The sequence below is a fragment of the Cheilinus undulatus genome, linkage group 6, assembly GCF_018320785.1.
Source record: "Cheilinus undulatus linkage group 6, ASM1832078v1, whole genome shotgun sequence".
Taxonomy (NCBI): domain Eukaryota; kingdom Metazoa; phylum Chordata; class Actinopteri; order Labriformes; family Labridae; genus Cheilinus; species Cheilinus undulatus.
The window spans coordinates 35,004,195-35,029,914 of NC_054870.1; the positions used below are offsets into that span (position 1 = coordinate 35,004,195).

Below are 25,720 nucleotides of genomic sequence, written 5' to 3' on the forward strand. Positions count from 1 at the left end.
ACGTCGGGCCAAAACCTTGTATCTTTTTAATTCCCTAAAAGTGGTGACTTTGGAGATACGGGTTTTCACCTGACACCTGCAAAATACATTTAAAAGCAATAAAGATTTAAGCCTTTTAACCATCAATTTGTTGAAAATCATCAGTTTCAAAAAAGAAAAACATCATCCAAAGCTGCTGTAATGAAAGGGAAGGAGCAACCATGGTTCAGCTTGGTTACAAGCAATAAATAAGATAGAATATCCTAAAATGAGTCTTTAACCTATTTTTGGAACAACTGAAGACATAGTCCGTGCAAAAAAATTTAGCAATGTTTTAGTATTAAAATGTTGCCAATGTTAATGTGCCATTAAAAAATGTGCAGGAGTTTGCTTGCAGACTACTGCTGTAATACAATTTCATTGAACATAAACATTTTGTGTCTTTCTCATTCAGTATACTCCCCTTCTGCATCAACACACCACCGCAGGTCCTCCACTGATCAAAGCAGAGCAGTAGGTCTTCTTCAGTTGTCTCAGAAACTCTTGTTCTTTTCTAACTTCTGACACAGACTCAAAACGTGTTCCTTTGAGCACAGATTTTAGGATAAAGTCACACACTGCTAGATCAGGTTGACAGGCAGGGCAATCAAGCACTGCGATTTTATTTTTCAGAAACTGCTGATGCATCGTCTTGATAAGAAAAAAAACCATTTTCCACAGTCGTGGCCTCTTTCTTTGGACTTTTCTCGCGGTTTTCCCAGAACCTGTTTGTAATAGTGTTGATTCACCGTTGACCCTTCTGGAACCCACTCCTCCTGAATAATACCCTTGATGTCAAAGAAAATCAACAAGGCCTTGAATTTAGACTTGCTTTGTCGTGCTTTTCTCATCCTCAGTGATGGTGTTTAACAATGCATTGACTGCCGTCTTGTCTCAGGATCATCTTTGCAGATCAAATTTTCATCGCACATAATCACTCCTAAAAAATGTGGGTTTCCTTTAATTTGTTCCAAAATGTCTACACAAGTTAGCTTGCATTTTCCTTTTGACCAGGAGTCTCAGATGCCTTAGCAAAAACATGTGCACTTCAACCAGTAGCTAGCAGTGAACTAAAGACATCACTTGTTATAAGCTTGCAGGTGTTGTGTATGAAAACGAAACCTTCAATATATAACACTGACCGTGAATCACCTGGTTTTATTCTCATAAGCCGTCTCATAACTTAATAGCCACACCTCCTACATTTTAATTTCAGTTTTCCTGTAAAAACAAGCACATTTTTCACTGACTTGTCTCAGGATACAAACGCTTGTTTGAAAGTCTAATTTAGTTATTTCAAGATCTTGAGAAATTAACTCCTTACTAAAGAAGCAAGAGTAAAAAAAGTTGAATGCATGCTGCTTAGTGCTTCTAGCCTTCAATACATTTTTACTGAACTCATTGAAGTTTAAAATTTTGTTACTAATACTGATGTAAAATGCTCCTTCAAGTAATTCCTTTCTTAAAGAGGCAATAGTGGGTCAAATTATTTGCTAATTTGAAATTTAAAAAACATATTTTAATTTAAAAATTAAAAATTTCAAATTAACATTCATTTAATCCCAATATTTGGTCCATACTTTATGTATGTACATAAACATCTGTGACCCTAACTATTATACATTCAAACAAGTTCTGTGTTTTATATCCTTCTCAATATGGCTTCACATTTTCTAGGCAAATGCACAAAATCAAATAAATACATTAGATCAACATATTAATGATAAATATGCATTATTACAAATGTTTATTTTTCCTAATAAAAATGCAGCAAAAATTCAGTTCCTCTTGAAAAAGGCATCCAGTGTGCCTGTACTTCCTCCTGATTTCTGCCTCTTTGGTTGTGGTCCCGACTGGCCTCTGCCTTTTGTCTTTCCTCTGGAGGACTGGGCTGTGCCTGCTGCTCCAACTCTAAGAGGAGCTGGAGAGACATTAGAAGAAGCAGAAACAGGAGAAGAGATGCTGGCTGCACTGGTGGATGAGGAGAGTGAATTCTGGAGGTCTAGAGCAAAGTGATAGTCATTGTGTTCAGGCATGTCCCAGACCAGCACCTCTTTACCGCAGCGCTCACAAGTTATCAGGTCTTCTGTGGCCACATTTGGAGGAGGGTTATTTATCTCTGGATCAGTGTCGTTGTCAACTGTTTCACACAGCAACTTGTGAGGTGTAATCTCTGAGGTGTGCTGCTCCTGTAAGCCTGAAACAACAGGATCAGCATCTTCAACGTCTTCCTCAACATCCAGCTCAGAAGCCTGTCCTGCTTCCACCTTACTACATGGAGAAGAGGTCTGCGAGCTTCTTTCAAGACTTTTCTTCTGGAAGAAAGAGGAAATGCCAGAATTGGGGCTTGGCAGCCCATTTTTTGAGTGAGAGAAAGACAATTGAGAAACGTGCCTTTTGGTGTCTGTCTCCAACTGAGTATCAGTAGCGGAGGTTTTAAGTGACGTTGATTGGATAATTGTGAAATCTTCATCTTCATCCTCCTCCTCCACATCTTTTTTAACCCTCTGACTTTGTTTCTTTGCTGCTTTTTGGAAGAAGGACTGGATGGCGCTGGGTTGTTTGCATGCCAAGTCATTTTTCACTTGAGATGGTTGCTGTGTGGAGAGCTGGGTTGATGGGACATTGCTGGAGAGAAAGCCTGCAATGCCCCCTGCTGACGGGGCATCATTAAATTTGCTCGCTGAGAGATGGAGCATCGTGAGGGGTGGAGACCTGGAGACAATCCAAGACAAAGGGTAATAAGTCAAACCAGATCTATCCAACCAAGGACTGTAATTGTCCAACTGTATTGTTGTATTCTACAAGTAATTACCATGCTGCCTGGTGGTTCCCTGCTGCGTTGAGACTCTTGATAATGGCAAAGCTGTCAGTTGATATTTTGGTGGCTTCATAGCGCACTAAAGCACAACAGCGAGAGAAACTGCTCTGCTTCTTATCTCCGAGCTGACGCACACCGACTGTCAGTAACTTAGCCACTCGACCATTCTGTACAGTGGTGAAGGAAGGAAAGGAAACTGTTAGCATGAAACCAAGAAAGCATGAGAAAATAGATCGTACTTCAGAAATTAAATAACACAACCAACACAGATTTCTCACCGCATCTTTGTCCTTGGTCAGTCTCTCCTCCAGCTCTAAGGCCAGTTGATGAAGCCAGTACTGAACCTTAACAAGTTAGCAATGTTGATTAATGCTAAGGCTTTCTTTATTATAAATTACACTTCATATGTGTTTAAAAAAGTGCTGCCAGTTTATTTAAACAATCGCAATAAGCTACAGGTTCTGTGATAAATTACTCATGATTAATTAGATGTTTTTAATTAGAGAAACATTACATTACAGACAGACTTACAGCTTTCACCTTTTAGTACTTTGTTCTCTCTAGCATCCATATTTTATTGTTTTTTTCTCCCTCATGAATCCTGTGCATCTCGAGGGGGATTGTTATTAATGGCCAAACAAAATGGTCAGAAAGAGCCTCAGTCTGTGAGATAGTGGAGCTTTTTACAGGCATTGAAAACAGTGGTAGTATAAAAAGAAAGAGTGCGTGTCACTGGGAAAAATGATATTGTGGATATAGCTCCACATGTGCCTGTATGTGAGATATGTGCATGTAGGTAGAGGCAGACAGCCACAGGAGAAAGAGAAATCAAGAGCAGATTGTTCACTTATCAGTCAGTCAGGGTTGGTGCTGATTTCTCAGATGGAAGACATTATAAAAGTTAAGAAGTCCATGAACTTTTGGCATGTGTTTTCACCTAGTTTACAACTCTGCTGTGAACACAGGCCTACTGCTGTCTTACCGAAGATCACTTGTGAGCGTAGAGCCTCACTTTGCACAATTTTTTATCTACTCCAGTGTTTGTATTTACTGCGATAACGAACATGCAGTGTTTCCCCCACACAGGCATTACACCTTGGTGTGCATTTGATTCATTTATTTTTGGAGATTGTGCCATCCATGATTGATGAATAATGGCACATTCTCCACTTGCTCTGCCCCTCTCTCTCCTGCTAAACACTCATCCTTTTTCTCCTGTAAATCCACTTGCTGCTGTGGGACCTCTCTAGTCAAAAGTCAGCTTCTACCATTGTTTAGTAAGTGAATTTACCCTATAACTCTGTGGAGCTACCATGATGGTTCTGATCAATTAAATGTCCTTACACAGATCAGCTGCATTAAATTCAGACAGGAGAGAAAACTAATAATGACTTACACTTTAAGGTGCTGATAGAGCATGTTATTGAAGTATTAATGGAATCGTAAAATAATAAACCACTGAATAAAGTGGCAAACTTTTCAAAATATCAGGCACATGAGAAAATTAAAATAGATAATACTACAAACTTAATTATTACAATGAGCAGTAGAATTCAGTTTATAGTTTCTGTAATTCATTTGTTTCAGGTTAAAGTTACTTTTGTTTAAAGACATAAGGGTCTGTAGTGGTACTATTTTATATGTGAGCCTAGTTGACGACTTATTTGTAACTCAGAATGACTTAAGTTATATGTCTGTATCTCAGGCTGTTACAAAATGTTATAGACTTTATATTTGTTGTTAAAATGACTAATTATACTCTGATTTTGTGGGAATAACAGAGTGGGTATGTCTGGTGCATGGTGGGGGTATGTAGAAGGCCTCAGACAGGAGTCTGCTTAGGGCTTTACCACCCTCTCTCCAATGATAAGTCAGTGGGACTAAAAAAGAGAACATAATGATGGGCCAAACCTGCTCTTTTGTAGCCAGCGAGGTCTTCCCAGGGAAGTTTTTACTGCAGCCAATGGACTTGGGAAGCTGTCTGGGTTTCACTGCTTCAAACTCAATTCCCCGGCATAAATCGTACAGCCACTGACTGCAAAAAAGGCAGACAAATATTGTTTTTGGTGTTTGTTTTTCTGGAGCATTTTTATCAAACAATAATATTTATAAGCATTTATTACCAGGTATGCTGGGACAACATAGTGCAAGATTAGACTAATCAAAAAGAGTCAAACTGACTTTAAAATAAAAAGAATAAACCCAAACCCAAAACCTTTTTGACTTAGACATATCTGTTGTCTTACCCTGTCTTTTCTCCAAAGTGTTGTTCTAGGTGTGCCTTAGTGAAGCCAGTAAGATCTCCCATGTTTTCTACTCCAAGAGTTTCTGTAATGGAGGCTCCCAGTTTACCCCCCAGGTTGCGGCTGCATGTGTGAAATGAGCAACACGGGAGTTCAGTGTATAAATAGTCTACATTTGTTTGGTCTTTTACCAGTGCCATTTGTGATGAGATATGTCTCAATGGTAGTGTTTTAACTCACATCTTGCTGATGGGTAGAGAGTTGAAAAGTTCTGTCACTGAGTCCAAAGGCAGCACAGTTTGTCTGTTAGGCTTGTTTAGACCACAGGCTAGTTTGGCCAAAACCTGGAATGGATGTACACTTTAGAATAGAGGTACTGCATCCTCATAACTTGAGTTGTCAAGTAACCAGAAATTTAAACTTGAATAAAGTAAAAAATGCAAAATATTGACACTTGTTTCAACACCTGACCAAATTAAAAAGAAGTCTTAGGCATCCAACAAGGCATTTGCATTTTTTATAAACAAAATTGCAAGCAAAATCCTGCAAACTGTCCAAATAGCACAAATACATTGGCAGTGCTCTCTCTCAAAAAATGACTGAATATCTCTTTTTTTAAAGAAAGGGAAGGGAAAAGTGCTGCTTCTTGTGTGTCCTGAAGCTGTGAAAATCAGAAAAAAAGGCAAATAGTCTGATCCACACAGCACATGAAAAGAGGAAATCAATGTTCACTGCACAAAAAAATGCACACTAACTGCTCAGCCAAGCAACCAGTGCCCTGGGTGCACCTGGCCCATTTGCATGCATGTAAATGAGGGAAGGTTCAAAAATTTGGTACAAAATTGCTCCCCTCGCATGCAAATAAGCCTTGGTGTATTTAGAAATTAATTTACAAAGGCCAGCTCTGACTGCCACAGGTGGTGAAAGTGTTGAATTAAATGGTACAACTCCACCCACATGAAGAGCGCACACACTACTTATTTGGCACACAAAATGTTTCTAGAAATTGTATCTTTTGATTTGATTTTTCATTTGAAAGGTAGAAAGCAAGCTCAAATGGACATGCTTTTCCTACCTTGTTGTGTGATATCCCTGCTGAACAACGGAAACCTGTGACTTTCTCCACTGCTGCCCTCATTTCCTCCACAATGAGTGCACCCACAGTTAGCTGCAGTTCTGCTGAAGTCTGCCCTCCAAGTAGGGCAACAGACGAGGATTCCAGCCACTGGAGGAGACCTCTGGACCTCTGCTCCTCTGGTGACAAACAAGATAATGTTAAGAAAGTAAACTCTGTTTGAGATCTGTGGTTTGGTGAAGTGTCACTTTTTAACATCAGTCATCAGTAATAGATTAGTAAGACGTTTTGCTTACCTTTATCTAAGGCAGCTTCCTCTGCAGATGCTTCCTGGTTTTGTGGGAACCCCTGAATGTAGGTTGTCTTCAGCAGCTGTGGATCAATGTGTTTGTCGGTCATCGTTTTCAGCCTCTGCTGTACAGCAGCAGTCAGATCCATGTAGGCCTCATCTATGCTGGCTCTCTCAATCACAGCAAAGCGGGACATCACCTCAATCACTTCCACACTAGCTTCTCTGTAACTACAAATGAGTGAGGTGGTTATTTTTCTTTACAGACTGTCTCAAAGATGTTTCCATATGATGTGCATTCTGTCTAAAAAATGTTTAATGGCTTTGGAACTTATGTAGAAGTTACATTGAAAGACACCAGGGCTTACTGTGTCAGGTCTGCCTTGCCATGAGACTCACGCACTCGTGCCACCTGGAGATCTGTGCACAGTTTTTTTGCATCGTCCACCCACATGTTCCTTGTGACACCATGGGCCCGAGCTTCGTAGCTCACAGCTATGATACTAAAAGAGGATATATATTCACTTTAGAAGCACATTAAGATGCATGCTGTAATTGCAAACCACACTTTTTAAATCAAATTAAAAAAGATCATAATTGGGAAATAAAGGCGGGTGTGTTACCAACACAGAGACTACTATTTAAATGGTCAGTGCAACTAGTAAACACATGCTTAAAACAGCAGGGATGTATCAGCTGACTGGTTAACAGTAATGAATAAAAGACATTTACAACTGTGACTTTTACTCACTAATGTTATTCAGAAAGTACACCAATCCTGCTCTGCAATGTTATCTCTAGCTAATACCTATGGCTGCACTGATCACAAAAACTGACGTCTCTGTATCAGAAACTCACCTGCCTCCTTTCCACGTCTTGTACTGGGCCACCACACAAGGGGTATTTCTCAAATCTGGGTTGATCCTCTGCTCCACCTGGACGTAGAAACAGTCCATGTCCACTAACGCCACCACCCTTTCTTTTCCGTACTCCATCACGGAGAAGAAGACGAATTAAACCCCAAACAGGTCAGGGTACCGGGGAGGTCTTCCCACAAACTTAAATTTAACCGAGTGCTGAGTGGTACCCCTCTTCCTGCTGCTTTGTATTTCGCGCAGATTCCGCGCAGTTGTCAAAAGTTACATAAAAACGTCATCAACAGGCGACGTGGACTTCAACGGCGGCCATATTGATAAGGTCAGGCGAGCGAGCCCCTAACTTCGAAAAGTAGTAGCAAGTCATCAACCCATGGACTTTGAAAATAACTTAATTTCTCAAGGCTGGCGAATTTAGGATGGAAACTCAATTTTGACCTAACTTTAGTTGGTTAATCTGTAATTGTGGCCCATTTTTCGAACGTAGTTAGCATGCTACAATGAGAAATGATGGGGTTGGCGGGAAAACATCGCCATCTTGTGGCGAAGTCAAAACGTAGACATATTTTCTGAGGCAGCAGCTTGAGTTTGAAGCAACAAAGCAACTAACAAATCAAGTAATTTGAGTATTAAATTGCCTGAGAGTGTGCTTTATGCGTGCACATGTTTGATTATCAATAGTTGCTAACATTTCATGGCCTGTAGAGCTCACAGTTCCCACCCTCTATTTTGGCAGTGCTGGTTCTAGCAGTCAAATTTGCAATACAAATCCCCCAGATATTTAGTAGAATCGTTATTACAGTGCTTTTCATGCATGAACCAAACTAAACAGCTACCTGCGTACTTGTGACTAAAACATTTGATTCTGGGCAAACCGATCCCCAATGAGACTGGGCCCCAAAAGCTTTCCCCTTTTCCCCTCCTTAAGGGAGCCTTGATGAGCCCTTATTCTCACATTCTTATTCACTAGTTGGACTGTTTTTTCAAGCTTTACTTTTCAAGTAGGCTTTATCATGTATTTGTGCATAAATATGTCTCTTGCAGAACTAACAGTAAGGTTTCTATTGTCAGCTACTTCATTCCTAATTTTATGTTAATATTTATTGCTGGTAAAGTTCACCTTTAAAGTTGCCAAATGCCAGCCTATGAGTTGTGAGTATATAAAATATTCAAATTTTACAGGAAATAAAGAACACTCTGTTGAAATGTAGCTACAATTTGCAGCCTTGCAAACAGCCAGCTATGCAAAAGGTGAGGAACAGCATTCAAAAAGAGGAAGAGACCAGGTTAGAAAGGCGTGCCGTAATAATAAAAATTCTCATATTCTGACAACACTGGTGCAGACATGACTTCTCCATTTTTCTCTTGCGTAATACTGACTGGACTCATTGGCAAGTAGAGGTTTTCGTATGCATGTATAATTTAGAATATTGTGTAAATAGCTCACTGTTGTGTTAAAATGGCTGGTAACTGAATTTTTGGTGAATACACCGTGTAAAATAAATCTAAATAAAGCTAAATCTTGATACTTGCAACACGTTAGCACACAGTAACCTGCAGCCACCTGCTAAATACATAATCCACTTGAACACTAAAAAAGCTGATGCTGTTGTTTTTCAGGATTTCACTGTCAAATTACAACGGTGAGTAAGGTGTCAGTCAAAGCAGGGAGCTCCATCTCCATACCATGTCTTTATGGGGCTTCTCGCACAGGACATGTGAAATATTTGTGTAGAGGACGATTCTTTGCATTCTGCTTAGCAGCAGTCAAGACAAATCAGCCAGACAAAAAGGGCAAGTTTTCAGTTTCAGATGACACAAACCAAAGAATCTTCACTGTGACTATAAATGATCTGGATGCTGACAAGGATGACACCCATCACTGGTGTGCTGTGGAGATTAAGGGGGCTGATCTCAACAAGGAATTTTTGCTGTCAATCACCACAGGTAAAGTCCCTTGAAAATAAATGTCATATATTCACTAACTTGTAATAAAATCTGGCTTTGCTTTGATTTTTATGTCGTCCTGTTTTAAAGATATTCCAAAATTGTACGTGGACCAGCAGGAAATGACAGCGTTCGAAGGAGGAAGTGCGACTGTTTTGTGCCACTATAAATATGTAGACATGAAAGGTTGGTGTCAGCTGGGAAGCACCTGTGTTACAGAACACACAGGAACAATAGGTGGAGCAACAGTCATCATCAATGATACAATCCCAGGTATTTACAATGTGACCATGAGTGGACTGACAACAGCAAACAGCGGCTGGTATTTGTGCAACAGTGAAGCTTTTCAGATGCCAGTCCATTTAAGGGTTCATGAATTGACCTCAACAACCGCAGGCACCACAATAACCATCAACACAAGTAAGATACTAACAATTCTAAAACTATTATAAAAATAAAGCCAAATGGAGACAGATTAGACGGATAAAATCTGACAACACGTCATAATCTTGCACTGAAGAATATTTTCATGACATTTACCTTAAAAACAGTTTAACATGAAATATGAAACTAGTCATGTAGCCTACAGCTGACAGAAACATAAATCCTTATATTTATTTACTCAGACTTTACAGGGACACTGCCAGCAACTACTCAGCCTTCGTTCATTCAAACAAATGCATCTTTAACAACAAACTCCAATGGTTATCCAGCAAGTGGAGGGAGCCTGCAAGATAAACACAAGATGTAAGTTCAGCTCTGGTTTGTAATTTAATCTGCATATTTATCCTTCTCAACTCAATATATTTCCTTATACAGTACTGCTCTTTCTGTACACCAATCTGTTATAAAACACTAAAGCACATGTTTGAGCATGACTTTAAGGTATGATTCTTTATCATTTGTCTTGGAGTGAAAGAAAGACTTTTCAAGTCAAGCTCAAATGCAATTTGCTTTTGACAGTCCATGATGTTTAGTATACACATCAGAAATTCCAATTATAGCAAGATTCATGCATTCAATTGGCAAGTCACATTGTTCTGATAAGACCAGATTTTAAAGGCAAAAACAGGTAATTTAAAAAATGTCCTAAATTGCTTTTAATAAGTAAAATGATTCAAGCTTTCTGTTGTGATTAATCTCAATCTGCAATCTCTAGTTGATCACAATTAATTTCTTCTCTTTCTCACATTTTTAAATTCCACTACTTTGCATTAAACATTTTTGTTTCATTATGGATTTTTGTACTGTCATAAACTTAGGCTGAATAACTTCCTTCATTTATTTTAAAAGAAGATACAGAACTTTGGGCCAATCAAACACTAAAACATGAACTTAAACATGGGAACAAAGGAACTTGTTATGCAATGAAAAGGAAATGTGGTAACAGTAAAATGGTAAATGTTTGATATCACAAGCTGCAAATTACTTCTGACTTGTACAATGAGCTGTCTGAGTTGTTTTTGTGAAACAGGACATTAAGGTGCAGTTTCAGACTTAGTTAATTATTATTTAATCATTATTTGAAATTAATGTATGAATGCAAACAGCATAAGTAAAAAGAAAAACAGGGCTAGAATAATGTACCTCCTAGTGTCTTTAAATTAGTTTACCTAATTTCAATATAATTACATTTTACAAGAAATTTAGACTTAAATTTCTGCTTTTTATATTTGATATAGCATATTTATCTGGACATTGCAGGTAAATTTGGCTTACAAGTGAACTGAGATATTTTGCACTAGAAATCAGACAAATACACTTCCTATTATTAGAGTTTTGCAGTGTAAGTGAAACAGAAAAGAGAAAATTACATATAGAAGACAATTTTACGTAGAACAATTTTTTGTGCAAAACACATCGCTTTTCACTGTAACGAATTGCACATCCTTTATCTTCTAGCTCCACTGAAGTGATGATTCTCATCATTGCCCTTGTCTCACTGCTGCTGTTCATTACTGCAGCTTTGATTGGATGGAGGATGATAAAACATAGTAAGTTTGTTGTAAACTCTGCTTTAACAAACTCTGGAATTTGTTAGTGTGTGTTTTATTAACATGTCTTTTTCAAAACCTGATGTGTTTTAGGAAAGACCAAACCTGTGGTGGGTGACATCTGCATGGTAAGTTTATATTATGACTGGTGATGTTTGGCCATGTACTGTCATCTTCATCACTTCTTTCTCTAATCTGTACACTCACTATAGAACACATGAAGTAAACAGCATCAGACCAATAATTTACTCAATTACCTGGTAAAATATACTTTCAATTATTTTTTTTCACTATAAATGATCAGATCTATTTAGTTTTGGTACAAGGGAACATAACTAATTGTGCAAGTGAACGCATACAGTTCCTGTAGCAAGCATTCGCCCTTTTTGGATGTTATACCATTTTAGTGATTTTATAAATCAAGCACAACCAATATAGTTTGACTTTTTTGACAAAAAAACTTCATGTAAAAGTGAAAAAAGATTTCTATAAATTAATGTTAATGAAATAGAAATACGTAATGTCAAATAAGTGATTGCATAACTAACCCCTTTTAGAGAGTCTAGCCTTATTCAATAAAGGTCTAGCCAACTGATGTTAGTAATCTCACAACTAGTGAAATGGGGATCATCTGAGTGCAATGATTGTGTCTTATTGATTGTAGTATAAAGACACTTGTGTCTGGAAGGTTCACTTACTAGTTAATCAATATTCCTGGCTACCATTACACCACGAAGACAAAAGAATACTCCAAGTGACACAGAGAAAAGGCTATTGAAAAGTCAGGGGGTGGATACAAAAACAAATATGCAAGGCACTGAACATCCCTCGGGGTTGAGTTAAATACTTCATCAAGAAATGGAAGGAATATGGCATGTGTAAATCTGCCTGGATCAGATCATCGTCAAAAAACTGAGTTACTATGCAAGAAGGAGACTAGTGAGAGAGGACACCAAGTCACCTGTTACTACTCTGAAGGAGTTACAAGCTTCAGCAGCTAAGTTAGACTCTGCATCGTCAGCTGTTGTCTGGGTTCTTCACTGTCAAAGCTTTATGGGAGTGTGGCAAAGAGAAAGACACTGCTGATGAAAACTCAGATTAAATCTCCACTAGGCATGTGGGAGACTCCATGGTCAAGTGGAAGAAAGTTCTCTGGACTGTTGAGACCAAAATGGTGCTTTTTCACCACCAGACAAGATGTTATGTTTGGCAGACACCAAACACTGCACATCACCACAAACACACCATCCCTACTGTGGAGCACAGTGGTGGCAGTATCATGCTGTAGGGATGCTTCTCAGCAACCGTCCCTGGAAGGCTTGTAAAGGTAGAGAGTAAAATGAATGACTGTGAATGTGGGAAAATCCTGGAGGACAATCTTTTTCAGTCTGCTAGAGATCTACAGCATGGGAGAAGATTTATTTTTCAGCAAGACAATGATCCAAGTGTTAAACTGTCCTGCTGGGTTTAGTTTCATGGGTTTATTCATACACTATATGAAGCCAATTGTTTCAAATATAGAGTGACAAGTCCATTTTATTGAGAAAATGATTAGGAAATTGGACATATTAAAGTCAATTATTTTTAAATTATGTATTATTCTTACAATATTGTAAATTTAATTTCCATCCATCACAGAGCCCTCGACCTGAGAACGACCCTGCACTCCTCTATGCTACTATCAGTCATGATAAACATGGAGCAGCCCAGGAGAAGGTAAAAAAAGTTTTTTTTTCACCTTAAAAGAATTGAACTAGTGTGTCTTTACCCTGAAATTCTATGAATTTGGCTGTGAATTTCACCTACCAGAACCATGAACCTGAAGAAAGCGTGATGTACAGCACCATTATAATGAAGGATCATCTTCAAGTATGTGACAAGGTAAATTCATGGGCATCTAATTTAACTAACCATTTGTGAATACATTAAACAGACCAGTACTATTATTAGTCCATAATTACACAACACTTTCATCTCTCTGCTTCCCTTTTGTCATTAGGTTGAACCATCAGATGGAAGTGTGATCTACAGCACAGTGAAACCTACAGAAAAGTAGCATCTGCAAATGAGCCGAGGAGAATGGAGGACATTTATACTTCAAATGTGGCAGCACTAATTGGAGTCCTCATGCTCTTTAACAGCATATTATATATTTTTGGATAATTCAGTCAGTCTTGCTGTCTTTCGTTGAGATGTACACATCATGAAAATGTATGCTCTAAAACTTATGAGCATAGTTGAGTTTTAGTTTGAAATATTGTGTCACTGCAGCAGTCAGACCTGTGGGCTAAAATGACCTGCAAAACAGACTTAACAGAGGAAGTGGTTTTCTAAAGAAAATAGTTTTTCTCAGTGATCCAGCCATCAAGCTGAAACCGTGCTAATGTAACCCAAAGTGATTCAGATATAGGCTTACTTCAAGTGAATATTAAGTCCTTCCACATGCACAAGTTTTGACAAGATTTACATTTCAGTACCAGATCTAACTCAGTATTAATTTTATGAATTTTTCTTATGCACTCAGTCTTCATTTCTTCTTCTATTAGGTAACCGCAGCCTTTACTTGAATGGTGGTCTAATACGTCTGTCGCAGCATATAGCATTGCCATGGAGAAGCTGGATTGTGAGTAAAAGACTGCATAATGCAGTGGAAACTGCTACTAGAAGCTGCTCTGCTGTTGCTGCATCTCAATGAGGGTTTTTGTTACTTACTTGTGATTGACCACGATCGTACTCTTGCATTGTTCTTAAGTTCAATCACTCCAACTCACCTCACAATAATGTTTTGGCCCTGCCAACTGCTTAGCAGGGCAAGGTAGGCAGCTAATGTCTTGTCTTGAATTAAGAACAGTTCAACAGAAGCAGCACTCCACCTGGTGTATTTACTAAACAGTAAACCAACATTTTGGTTTTCGAGTTTCTCATAATAAGGGAGAAAAGCTGTTGAAAGTGCCCCTCTAATTCGCACTGCAAGTGATCCCAGAGTGCTTTGAAAGTATCATGCAGCGTGTACCAGGGAAACTACTTTTAACAGCCTTCTCCCTTGTGTGAAATCTATCAGCAAAACTAAAATGTTCATTTACTATTAAGTAAATACACCGTATGGGGTGTAGTATTGAATGAACAGAGTCCTCAATTCAATATAAGACGTAAACAGTAAAGATGGGCAGAGTTGAGTAATGCTGGTTGTTTTGATTTAGACCCCTTTGGAGGTGGACTTAACACACTGGGTGTTTAAATTTTTAAAGTTTGACCAATATGAAGCTAACATGCAGTCAAGATTTTGTACAGCTGGATGGATGGAAGGATATTCAAGAATATGGACATACTGTGGCAGGTCCAGCTTTTCCAAAGTACCTCCAATCCAGTAGAATTACAGGGCTTAAGTACAATCTATTATTGATACTTTCAATCTGTTTGAATTTGGTTAGGCCCACTGACAGATATAGGGGTTTACCAATAGTACTGATTAATGGAGAAATGCAGATGCAAAGTTTCTGCCTGAAATCTATGGTATGTTCTTTGCAAAGTTGCACAATCTGTTGTTTCTGCCCATCAGTGCTAGCATTTAACCAGGTTGTCCAGATGGAGTCTAGACACTGGTGGTGGTGTTGAGAGATGCAGGATCAGATGAGGAGTACCAATGAGGTGGCATGGAGGAAGAGACTGAGCTATGCAGAATGAGCATGAGACCTGTGAGGACCTGAACTAGACGCTGATTTACTGAATGGAGGCGGCGGGGGTGGAGGAGGGTTGCAGCGTCTGCACAGAGAGAATGACAGATTTAAAATCTGTCAGGTGCATGGTGATTGGTCAAATGAGGTTGTGGCAGAATCTGATTAGCTGAGTACTTAGGAGAGTGAGTGCCCACAATCAGCTGATAGTCTGAGCGGGAAGAGAGAATTCTCATTCTTTTTTTTATTAATCAATGACCTTGGATTTCTAACTGAATTTCAATCATGAGTTGTCTCATGTGTACTTACCAAAATGCAGGAAATTAAGTGTTAGATATTCAAAATTTCGTGCATATTAATGACTTTGATCGAATAAATGTTGAACTGTTGTGAAACACGTGTCCCTGTCTTTAAACCTCAGGATTACCAAATTGCTTAAAAATTTGAATGGTCCACCCCCATTTTGATAGGTGTACTCTGACAAAAGGATTGTTCTCCTTTTAAATCATTTGAATCAGCTCAGCACATCAGCTGAGTTAACATCAGTTTACAGTTTATTAAGGGAATACAGGCTTTAAAAGTGCAAGAAATCATCAATCATGTTGGGCGTTAATGACCAAAAATCTTCTTTGTCCTAAACCATGACGTTTCATAAATGGTGCATTAAAACTGAAAATTCAGTCCTGGTCTAGTGTACCAAGAAATACATGCCTTTAATTTTTGGTGTGCAAAAAGTGGTATTAATGATCTCAGTTCAGGTCTTACAAAGGTATTAAAATCTTTAAATTTAAAGTTTTAAAGTGTCAACCCTGATAATATAAACAGCAAGCATCAATGTAAAGAAATGACAGACACATCAGTAGTGTTTGAAACTTTTTGAAACCCAGCATCTGTAGTTCCCAGTTCTCACTTTATTGTATTTTACATCTAAGGTCACTCTGCAACCCAAAACAAAAGAAACTGTCTGTACATAAGTGGTTCTGGTAGCTATTTTGACACACTACGTACGTGCTTCAATCGTAGTATAAAACTGAAAAACCTCACAGCGGTGTTACTTTTACTCTACTTTTTATGGTTATCTCTCTTAACATAAACAGTTTACTACATGGTCATTCTCTTTTTTATCATACATTTATGAGAAAGCGTGGTTTAGCCTGATTTATTTTTAATAAAGTTTAATGTCTGTACTGTTTATCACATGAGGAAAAACTTCAAACTAGGTAACCCATGACTGCTGTCATATTCAGGAGCAAATTGAAACTATAGAAGTTATAATGTAGTACCTCTGCACTCACATCGCTCACTAATTTTACATAATAGAGCTGTTGTATTATTTTCCTTGTCAAAGGTCACATTTATTTATAATCCTGATTTCTAATTGCAGGAGAGTTAGAAACCCAGAGTGATAGTCTTACAGACTACTGTGTTCAGTGACTGAAATGCTGTAGAGTACAGCTTACAGAAAAAGCTTGTAATGTGTGGCGTATCAGTGTGACCATGATTAAGGATTAAGGAACAGATAAGGAGAGAAAAAAATGATCAGGAAATGTAACTGCTGTACACACTTTCATCAGCATCCTGTTCAAACTGAGGGCTCTATCATGAATATCACTGCTGAAGAAGCACGCTACAATTCACAGCAGTAAGGGTCAGAAGTTCAACGTCTCAAACGGAACCAGAAGTGAGATATTTGAAGACTAACAAGATTAAATTTATCAAATTAAAAGAGACTTTCGACCTTGCTAGTTGCTCCTTAAAATCCAGGTAACTCATTTGGGACCTATAGACAGAGTTTCCTGCCAAAAGACAGCAACATTTTCACGTAAGTTTTTGAGTCATCATTTTTAGTTTCTACATGTTTAAAATGTTTCTTTCCATCACTTTAGATATTTCCAGTTATTCTAGTCTTAACAGGAAATAGTATTGATATATTTTAAGGTCTTTTCATATGGGTAAACATAAGTGTTGTTTCTAATAATCAGCTCTGGTATTTTGGAGCCCTGGTGTTCTTTTTTCAGCTTTCACAGTCACATGATTTACACCCAGTCTACAGCAGACCACGGAAAATACCAACATAGATTATTATGGAATTACATTTACACACATCTTTAAACCACTGTAAGGCTACTTCCTTACATCAGAGGACAAATTCAGTGACTGCACTGTATAATAAAGAGAATTAGGAAGTAAACCCTCAGTCTAACTGTGCACTGCCTCATACTGTTCCTGCTTCTCCCTCAGAGACATGGCTTTTCTAATCAGCTGTCTTCTCATCCTCACTGGACTCACAGGTAAGTCTCAGAAATCACCTGTAGAATCACCTGTTTGAACTAGCCTCTTATAGCAGAGGTAGATGATTCAATTCATGGTTGTTGTCACACGTATGTATGATGTTGTAAGATGTGAAACCGTCGGTAATATGAACATCTACAATGGCATAAAATACATTGGAAACTTATCTAAATGTATATATTAAAACATTATGTGTTTTTGCAGGAGTTCACAGCATATTGACAGTCAAGAGAGTAACAGCAAGAGCTGGAGATTCAATATCTATTCCATGTTTGTATGAAGCAAAATACAAAAACCATGTAAAATACTTGTGTAAAGGATATTACTGGAATAGCTGTTCATACTCATTTAAATCAAACCAACAAAATTCACCAAAGTTTTCAATCTCTGATGACAAAGAGCAAAGAGTCTTCACTGTGACGATCAAAGATCTGACCCGTACAGACGCGGATTATTACTGGTGTAATGTGGAGATAAATAATGGGGCAGATGATGGAATACGTTTTCAGCTGTCTGTCACTGGTAAGAGCCCTTATATTATCTTTATGCAAATTTCAAATCCTATGTGAGCTTGTAGAAACACTAGAGAGGGTTTACTCATTTGTGGGTAAATGCGTGTTTTCAAGGCTGACAATGAGATGTTTTTGAAAGTGAATTTTTAATAACTTTAATTTAAGGCTCATGTGAGAAATCTTTAACCAATAATGAAACTGAAATGACCTACAGAAGAAAACAAGTTCATCAGAGAGAGGACTAACAAGTTAAATCTTAATGACTGAAACTGCTGCTAGAGTAGCAGTCAGATGCGCTGATTACCAGCACTTTTATGAAAACATTTTTAATGCAAAAGATCCATTTTAAGTTGTTTGTAAAAAGATGGATTACACTAAAAACAAGCTCCCACAGCTACAATTGCTTCCTCTATAAAAACAATTGAAAATTTAATAGAAAAAATATAATCCACTAGTTTGAATATTAATAATAGAGTTTAAACTATAGTGTCATCTATAATTTTCCATTATTTATATGGATAACTATTGTATTTCTTTTAGATAATCCTGATCTGTATGTGGATGATCAGAGGATTACATCCTATGGAGGGGATAACGTCACCATCAAGTGCTTCAGTCGTTACTCTGGAAGCAGTCAGTGGTGTCGGCTGGGTGGCTCCTGTGTGACGAGCTCATCTGGATGGATAGGCAGAACAAAAGTGACCATCTCTGTGAAGTCCAGTGAGGTTTTCACCGTGAACATGAGTGGACTGAGCATCGAGAGCAGCGGCTGGTATCTGTGTGCTAGGGGAGACATACAGATGCCAGTTCATGTAAATATTACTGCAAGGCCTTCTATCAGTAAGTAATAAAGTAAAGTAAAATTGAATAACAAACATGAAATGATTTATTATGAATATTGGTGACAGTCATTTGTAGAAGATTTTCTTAGAAGCAGAACAGAATATAAATCTGTTATTCTTGTTAGTTTTGCAGTCTTGTTAACTTTCATTATTCAAAGTGTGTCCCTCTCTCTTCTTTTTTTACAGACCCAACATCTACACCCCCAAATAGACAACACAGGTTGGTAGTCTTTATTTAGATGCAACTGCACAATCTGTTTATAGTTGTCAGGACTTTTCTTATTTCATTAATATGGTTTTGCTGTAATTGTGTTTATGCTGCAGTCCTGCTCTGGAGAAGTTCCTTGTCCCTCTGAGTTTGTTGATCTTCTTCATGATAGTGACTGTGGTCGCCTGGTTCCTCTTAAAAAGACAAAGTAAGTGTTTTCTCAACTGTTTATTTTTCATCATGTTCTCACTTTACATGACAACTTAGTGTTAATGAATTCTTCAATGTGTTTTTTTTAATGTTTCATCTCCAGAACAAGCCAAAGCAGAATCATCAGCAACAAAGGTACAGCAGAATGATTCCTATTCATTTGACTTTGCCAAACAACACTCCCTAGGGTTAGACTCAGACCCGGCTGCAGAAACAGATTGGGGGGGGGGGGGGGGCACACCTTTTCAACCTAAATTTTATTTGCTTCAGGCTGAACAGTAGCATTGTGGCCACTTCTACAGTGCTGAGAATTTTTTCTCTCACTAAAAAGAGGCAGTTCATCCCAAAATCTAAAAAAACAAACAAAAAAAAAAGTGGTGTAGTGCTATGTGTCGATTTAGTCAACTCAAAAGTCAAGGATTTATGTCAAGAAGAACAGCAACGGGGGCTGCAGTGTGGAGGAAGCAGCGCCATACAGCTTCACTTCTGTTAGAAACATAAGCACTGAACTGAACACTGGAGTAAACATTCATTCTAGGAGAGGTAGCTACAGCAGCTAGGGAGCACAAAGAGCACAAGGAGCAGTGTTACCATTCTGCCTACAGGTAACGTAAGTTAATTTGACTAGGAGTATTGATGGAGTATCTGTGAGGTGTGTGTTGTGTGTTGTTGTTGACGTCGTCACTCACGTTTCTTCCATGCAGATGAGTTACGCTGCTTGGTGCTGCTCCTTGTGCTCCGTAGCTGCCGTAGCTAACCCTCCTAGCATGAATGTTTACTCCAGTGTGGCTGTTGACTTCGGTGCTCATGTTTCCAAGAGAAGTGAAGCTGTATGGCACTGCTTCCTGCTCGCTCCCATCTGTGTCGTCACTTGTCCTCGGTACTTTTGTATTTTTTTGGAAATAATTCCACATGTCCATGTTCAGTTCACTGCGCACTAGTGACGGTGAAAATTGCCATTGCCTTTGTTCGTTGGCTGGACTGGTTTAATTGTAGGATCGACAAATTGAGAATAATAATAATAATAATAGGAATAATAGAAGATGGCTACTCCTATGACAAAAACAAAACCCAAATATGGACAGCTTCAAGTCCCAGGGTGGGCACGCCCCCCCGATGCCCACCCATGCTGCCGGGTCTGGTTAGACCTGATATCATGTTTAAATGTTTTAAGTAGGAAATTACATTAATTTAAATACAGAAACTCTGCTGAGCCAACAGTTAACAACATAACAAACATAAATGAACCAGTCTGGTTAGTGGGCTACACTTCTTGTTTCTAAAGTCATACTCTCTGTTTGACAGACTGAAGAGGAAATAACATACAGTACTGTAACAATAAGGAGTAAACCCACAAGACAAGTAAGACAAAACGTTTGTTTTATTTTTATGAATTTAAAAGCAGATCCTCTTCAGGTTATTGTTAATGCTTCATGTTTCTTTATGTTTTACCCTAAATGACTTTCCTTTAAGTTTGTTCTCATTATTTTTTCTTTCATTAGGTTCAATTGGAAATAGTTTTCAGTTTTTTTGAACTTGTTCAAAACAATACACCATGACCAGAGCAATGTTTCATTGATCTGTTTTAAGCCTGTCTCTTCCGTCTCTTTATTTTTACCCAGATCGAGGCAGATGCCGACGTGACATACAGCTCTGTGGTTATACCAAACAAAGCCAAAGGTACATTTGAAAACATTTAGATTCAACGTCACAGTTGTTAGCAGTCTTACAAAACTGGAGTCTTTTGGTCTTTTTTAAAATCATTTTAATTATCCTTTTAAGCCTAATTCTTTTTTTTCCCCAAAGGTTGAAGTAAAATTTGATGACAAACCACAAGGAGTCAGAGAGAAATTTTGAATGTCCTTGTAAGGGTTTTACAGAAATGAATTTTTTAAAATATTCTTTTAAAACGCAATTCAAGTATTCCTAAACTTTTCACCCCAAACACAGTCTCAGTCAGTCTCTCCTGACTAATGTGTGGACTCACAGATTCTCTGCTCCATGAATTTGTGGATTGCAGTAAAATCAGAAGATTTGGTAGAGAATTGGCTATTAGAGATTTTAGAAATGAAACTTAATTTCCATCCATCAGTTTGTATTTTGCAAAATGTTTAGAATATTATTGCAACATCTGCAAAGTTGGATTATTGTTTTTTCTTCATTAATATTCAAGAAACGTATCTTAAAACATTGGAAATGTACATTTCCTCTTTCATTAAATCAGTGGAAAAATAAATTGCCTTATTATATGGATATTGAAAAGCTAATAACCGTTGAAAAAAACAAAGTGACCAAAATTGACGACATATGGGGAAAAGTCATACAAGGGCTGAGCCCATAAAAAGTTCTAAATTTAACAAATTGATTAGTCCGTCTCGTTGGTAAAGCACTCTGGTACTTCCTGTTGATTGTGTATGAATTGTTTGTGCTGATGATCTTTTTTCAGTAGGTTGAATAAAGACACAGTAAAAGAGAAACACCATATGATATGTTTAATTTGCTCTATTATAGATATTTAAGTAATGGTAAAGGATGTCAAGGTATTGAAGCTGAGCTTGTCTGTTTTCTGTGTGGGTTAAATTCACTTCTATGTTGATTACTTTATTTTATTTTTGTGCATGTGTGTGTGTTTTACTTTTCTGCACTGTCTTAATTATGAGTGTGTATCTTTATTGTCATCTGTGTGTAATTTGTTCACATTGTTGACATTTCTCTATTGAGTTGATATAAAATAAAGTTGATAAAAACTCATGGACAACTCTAAAGTATGAAGCTCATTAAACTGGACAGATCTGTGAAACTCTGATTTCTGTGCAGTGTATTTCTAGGAAATAAGACAACATTGATAGAGAATTGGACTTCAATTTTGCAGTGGAACAACAGTGCCATCTCATGGATTTGGTAATAATAGTTCCAAAAGGTCTTATTTGTTTGGTTTAATTTGAAATCACTACAAGCATGTAAAAATAACTTATAACTCAATAACAGCAAGATAAGATAAATAATCCCTCCAGCAAGTCCTTGGCCTACCCTTGGGTCTTCTTCCAGTCGGACATGACCAGGAGGCATCCTGGTAAGCTGCCTGAACCATCTTAACCTGCTCCTTTTAATTTGAAGGGGCAGCAGTTCTACTTCAAGACCACTCCGAATGTCCAAAGCTCATGACCGTGAGGGTTGGAATCAAGATCGACTGGTAAATTAGGAGTTTTGCCTTCCAACTGTACAGTACGAGGTCTGCAATACTGCTGATGCTGAACCAATCTGCCTGTCAATCTCACGGTCCATTCTACTGTCAACTGTGACCAAGGCCCTGAGATTCTTGAACTCCCTCACTTGGGCCAAAGACACCCTCCATGACCCTGTGTATGAAATTCACAGAATCGGAGATACGGGGCAGCCCATATCTCCAACATGCACCGGGAATGTGTTCATCTTTGTGCCCAGAATGCGGACACAGCTCTTGCTTTTGCTACAAAAGGACCTGATGGCTCGCCACAGCAGTCCCAGGACCCCATATTCCTGCAGTACCCCCCACATAAGCCTCCATTGGGCGAGGTCATAAGCCTCTTCCAGTCTACACAACACATGTAGACTTGATGTGCCCATGCTTCCTTAAGGAGTCCTGCAAGAGTAAAGAGCTGATCCACTGTCCCACAGCCAGGACAGAATCTGCATTGTTCCTTCTGTAGCCAAGGTTCGACAATCGGTCTCCTTTCGCAGGGGGCTGAGCAGTGTGATACCTAAATAAGTGTAGCACACCCTCTTGTCCACTGCCTTAAAAATATGAACCATCACCCCGGTCTGCCGCTCCACAGGTACTGTCCCAGACATCCACACAACATTGAAGAGGTGTGTCAGCCACGACAGCCTTATGACATCCAGCATCTTAGGGTGACCCTCATCTACAGTGACGCCTTACCACCGAGGAGCTTTTGACCTACCTCAGAGACCTTGGACAAGGATATATATGAGTCTTCCCTCAGATCCTCAGACTCTGCCTCCTCCTCGAAGGATGCATTTGATGGATTCAGGAGTTGCAAAAAGCATTATTACCTACCAATGATATCACCAGTCCAAGTAAGCAGTTCCTTTTATTTTTCCCAAAGACATCACAATCCTCTCAGCTGTAATTAGAATTAGCATTCTCTTCAAACTGAGGGGCTGTTTCATAAATACTGACCATTCTCTTTACTGTCTTTGTGAAACCACAGCGTGGAGGAGCACACTGCAATTGTGTGTAAGTTCACACTTCTAGAGTTCAGAAATGTGTCGTCTCAAACAGGCCCAGAAGTCAAATACTTCAAGAAGACAAACAAGAACTTTGAAGAGATTCTGACTTGGCCCGCTGTGCAAGAACTCCTTTGAGTAGTCCATACCTTTGAAACCAGGTGGAGTCAGTGTGATTTACCAACAAGCTACAATTCATGTGAGATTGATAATTATAATTTTTCATTTCTACATGTTCAAAGTGTTTCTTTCCATCACTGATGTTTCTAGTTGTTTCTAGTCCAACATATTTTATAAATGCACTTTATGGTCTGTTCAACTTGAAAACAGTCAGCATTGTTTTGTGTTAGACGTTATAAGAGGATAAACACATTTTGGTCAACACATCAGAAGCACTCACGTTCTCTTTTCAACTTTTACATTCACGTAATTTACATCCAGCTTACAGTAGACCACGGAAAATACTAAATATAGATGATTTCACATTTATATTTACACTTCCAGCCAATGTACGGCTACTTCCCTACAGCACAGGGAGGACAAATGTGACTACTGTACTGTATAATGAAGAGAGTTAGGAAGTAGACCCTCAGTCTACCGTTTCTGCTTCTCTCTCAGAGACATGGCTTTTCTTTTCTGAACTAGCTTTTCTCAGCTCTTCTTATTCTTATTTCTTATTTCTCAGCTCTTCTTATTCTTATTTATATCAAATGATTTGACAGTGACAGAATGGACCGTTATGGTTATTTGCTTTCAGACCCCTGAAATAGAAATTTTTTGAGGCATATCTGAAATCATAAATGTCAGTACAGACATAAATGAACCAGTTTAGTAATTGGTCTACACTTCTCATTTCTAAAGTCATTCTTTTTCCTGCTCTCTCTCTGTTTGACAGAATGAAGAGGAAATAACATACAGTACTGTAACAATGAGGAGTAAACCCACAAGACAAGTAAGACAAACCTTTTTTTCATTTTTATGAATTAAAATCAGATCCTCTTAAGATTATTGTTTTTTCCAGTGTGCCGTTCAAAGAATTTTTTAGGAGGTAGTCCTTTTTTGTGTCAGTGTGTTTTGTTCCTTTGTTTGCCTAAACGACCTTCCTTTAATTTTATTCTGTTTGTTCATTCATCAGACGACATGAGCAGAGCAATGTTTCATTGATCTGTTTAAAGCCTGTCTATTCTGTCTCTGACCCAGATCGAGTCTGATGGCTCGGTGGTTATATCAAACAAAACCAAAGGTACTTACATTTTTCAGCTATGCTAGCGGCAGTCTCACAGTCTGGAGTCTTTAGGTCTTTTAATCCTTGTATTTTTTTTTTATTTTAAAGTCCATTTTTTTCTCCCCGGCAAGTTGAAGTCAAAGCTTAATAACAAATCACAAGGAGTCAGAGGGAAGTGTTGAATGCCCTTGTAAGGGTTTTTCCAGTAATGGATATTAAACATTTGTGTTTTGAAAGCATAAATCTAAGAACTGCAAACTTTTTTTCACCTTTCTTTCCCCATTCTGAACTTCAGCAGATCATCTTGACCATGTCCAGATGCCAGCACACGTGGACGAAATTGTTGGTACCCTTCTATTAAAGAAAAAAAAACATGATGGTCACTGAAATAACTTGAAACTGGAACTTCTGAATAATATGTGGACCTCAAGCTGCTTGGAGATGACCTTTATGTTTAACACGCTTGTCTATCTTTTTCTTTTTAATCTCCTGGGACAACTGTCTCTTTAGTGAGACAACTGTCTCTTTAGTGAGACAACTGTCTCTTTAGTTTGTCTGTGGTCCATGTTCAGTGTGGTACACACCATGACACCAGACAGTACAGTGACTCCTACTCACCCTTTAAACAGGCAGACTGACTGATATCAAATTTGAAGACACGTGATGCTGAGGACACACCTCAGTTTAACATGTCCATATGGTCAAATTATTCTATATCTTTTCTAGGGGTATCAATTTTGACCAGGCCATTAATTTGTTTTTTATAATGATTCTGTTGAACCACAGTTCGAAACTAGTGGCTTATTTTCACGAGTTAATTTTCAGTAAATGTTAATTCATTATTACTATTTATTGCTGTTTTTACCTTCCCAGGGACTACAGATAGAAATTAGCTAGCGAGCTAAATCTGGTACAAAGCATCTTTCCTCTTTTGAGACTAATGTACTTTTGTATTCTGACCCTGACACAAATAAACTTAATATACTAAACTAACTAACTTCTGTCAGTTTCAAGTTATTTTAGTGACCATTGTGGGTTTTTCTTTCTTAACAGAAGGGTACCAACAATTTTGTCCATGTGTGTATGTACCCTGGTTGCTGCCATGTGATTGGCTGATTAGATATTTGCATTATGAGCAGCTGAACAAATATAACTGATGAAGAGAGTGTGAGGAGTGTAATATTTTTATTTCTTTAGTGATATTTTTCAGTCTGTTCTTGTCAGTATTAATGTTTTGATTCTGTTTAAATCACACACTGTTAATTTTA

The 25,720-nt window shown here is 38.2% G+C and overlaps 3 protein-coding genes across 5 annotated transcripts; 2 read left to right on the plus strand and 1 right to left on the minus strand.

The window, feature by feature from the left end:
• Window positions 1-609: 609 nt before the first annotated feature.
• polh (polymerase (DNA directed), eta) lies at window positions 610-7,565 on the minus strand. The gene is made up of 10 exons (XM_041788653.1): window positions 7,305-7,565; window positions 6,815-6,949; window positions 6,454-6,677; window positions 6,158-6,336; window positions 5,323-5,426; window positions 5,086-5,205; window positions 4,751-4,874; window positions 3,118-3,183; window positions 2,834-3,006; window positions 610-2,733 (listed from the first exon to the last, which is right to left on the minus strand). Exons 1-10 carry the CDS (start codon window positions 7,439-7,441, stop codon window positions 1,797-1,799), a joined length of 2,199 nt encoding a protein of 732 aa, XP_041644587.1. The 5' UTR covers window positions 7,442-7,565; the 3' UTR covers window positions 610-1,796.
• Window positions 7,566-8,666: 1,101 nt separating this feature from the next.
• Window positions 8,667-15,320, plus strand: LOC121511275. The gene is made up of 8 exons (XM_041789877.1): window positions 8,667-9,268; window positions 9,359-9,688; window positions 9,895-10,015; window positions 11,171-11,262; window positions 11,356-11,390; window positions 12,901-12,978; window positions 13,072-13,143; window positions 13,262-15,320. Exons 2-8 carry the CDS (start codon window positions 9,391-9,393, stop codon window positions 13,316-13,318), a joined length of 753 nt encoding a protein of 250 aa, XP_041645811.1. The 5' UTR covers window positions 8,667-9,268; window positions 9,359-9,390; the 3' UTR covers window positions 13,319-15,320.
• Window positions 15,321-16,556: 1,236 nt separating this feature from the next.
• On the plus strand, window positions 16,557-25,312 carry LOC121510764. Of its 3 annotated transcripts, XR_005991988.1 has the most exons (11): window positions 16,557-17,227; window positions 17,433-17,750; window positions 18,281-18,580; window positions 18,769-18,802; window positions 18,907-18,998; window positions 19,104-19,135; window positions 20,306-20,362; window positions 20,623-20,680; window positions 22,816-23,077; window positions 23,212-23,426; window positions 24,123-25,312. XR_005991988.1 is itself a non-coding variant. In XM_041788984.1 (9 exons), the coding sequence occupies exons 1-9, from the start codon at window positions 17,182-17,184 to the stop codon at window positions 20,809-20,811; spliced, it is 942 nt and encodes a 313-aa protein (XP_041644918.1). In that variant the 5' UTR covers window positions 16,557-17,181; the 3' UTR covers window positions 20,812-22,936. The 3 variants fall into 3 exon arrangements, 2 of the variants coding, with proteins under 2 accessions (XP_041644918.1, XP_041644916.1); XM_041788984.1 differs by lacking the exons at window positions 23,212-23,426; window positions 24,123-25,312 and having other exon boundaries at window positions 20,807-22,936; XM_041788982.1 differs by lacking the exons at window positions 23,212-23,426; window positions 24,123-25,312 and having other exon boundaries at window positions 20,623-22,936.
• Window positions 25,313-25,720: the final 408 nt, after the last annotated feature.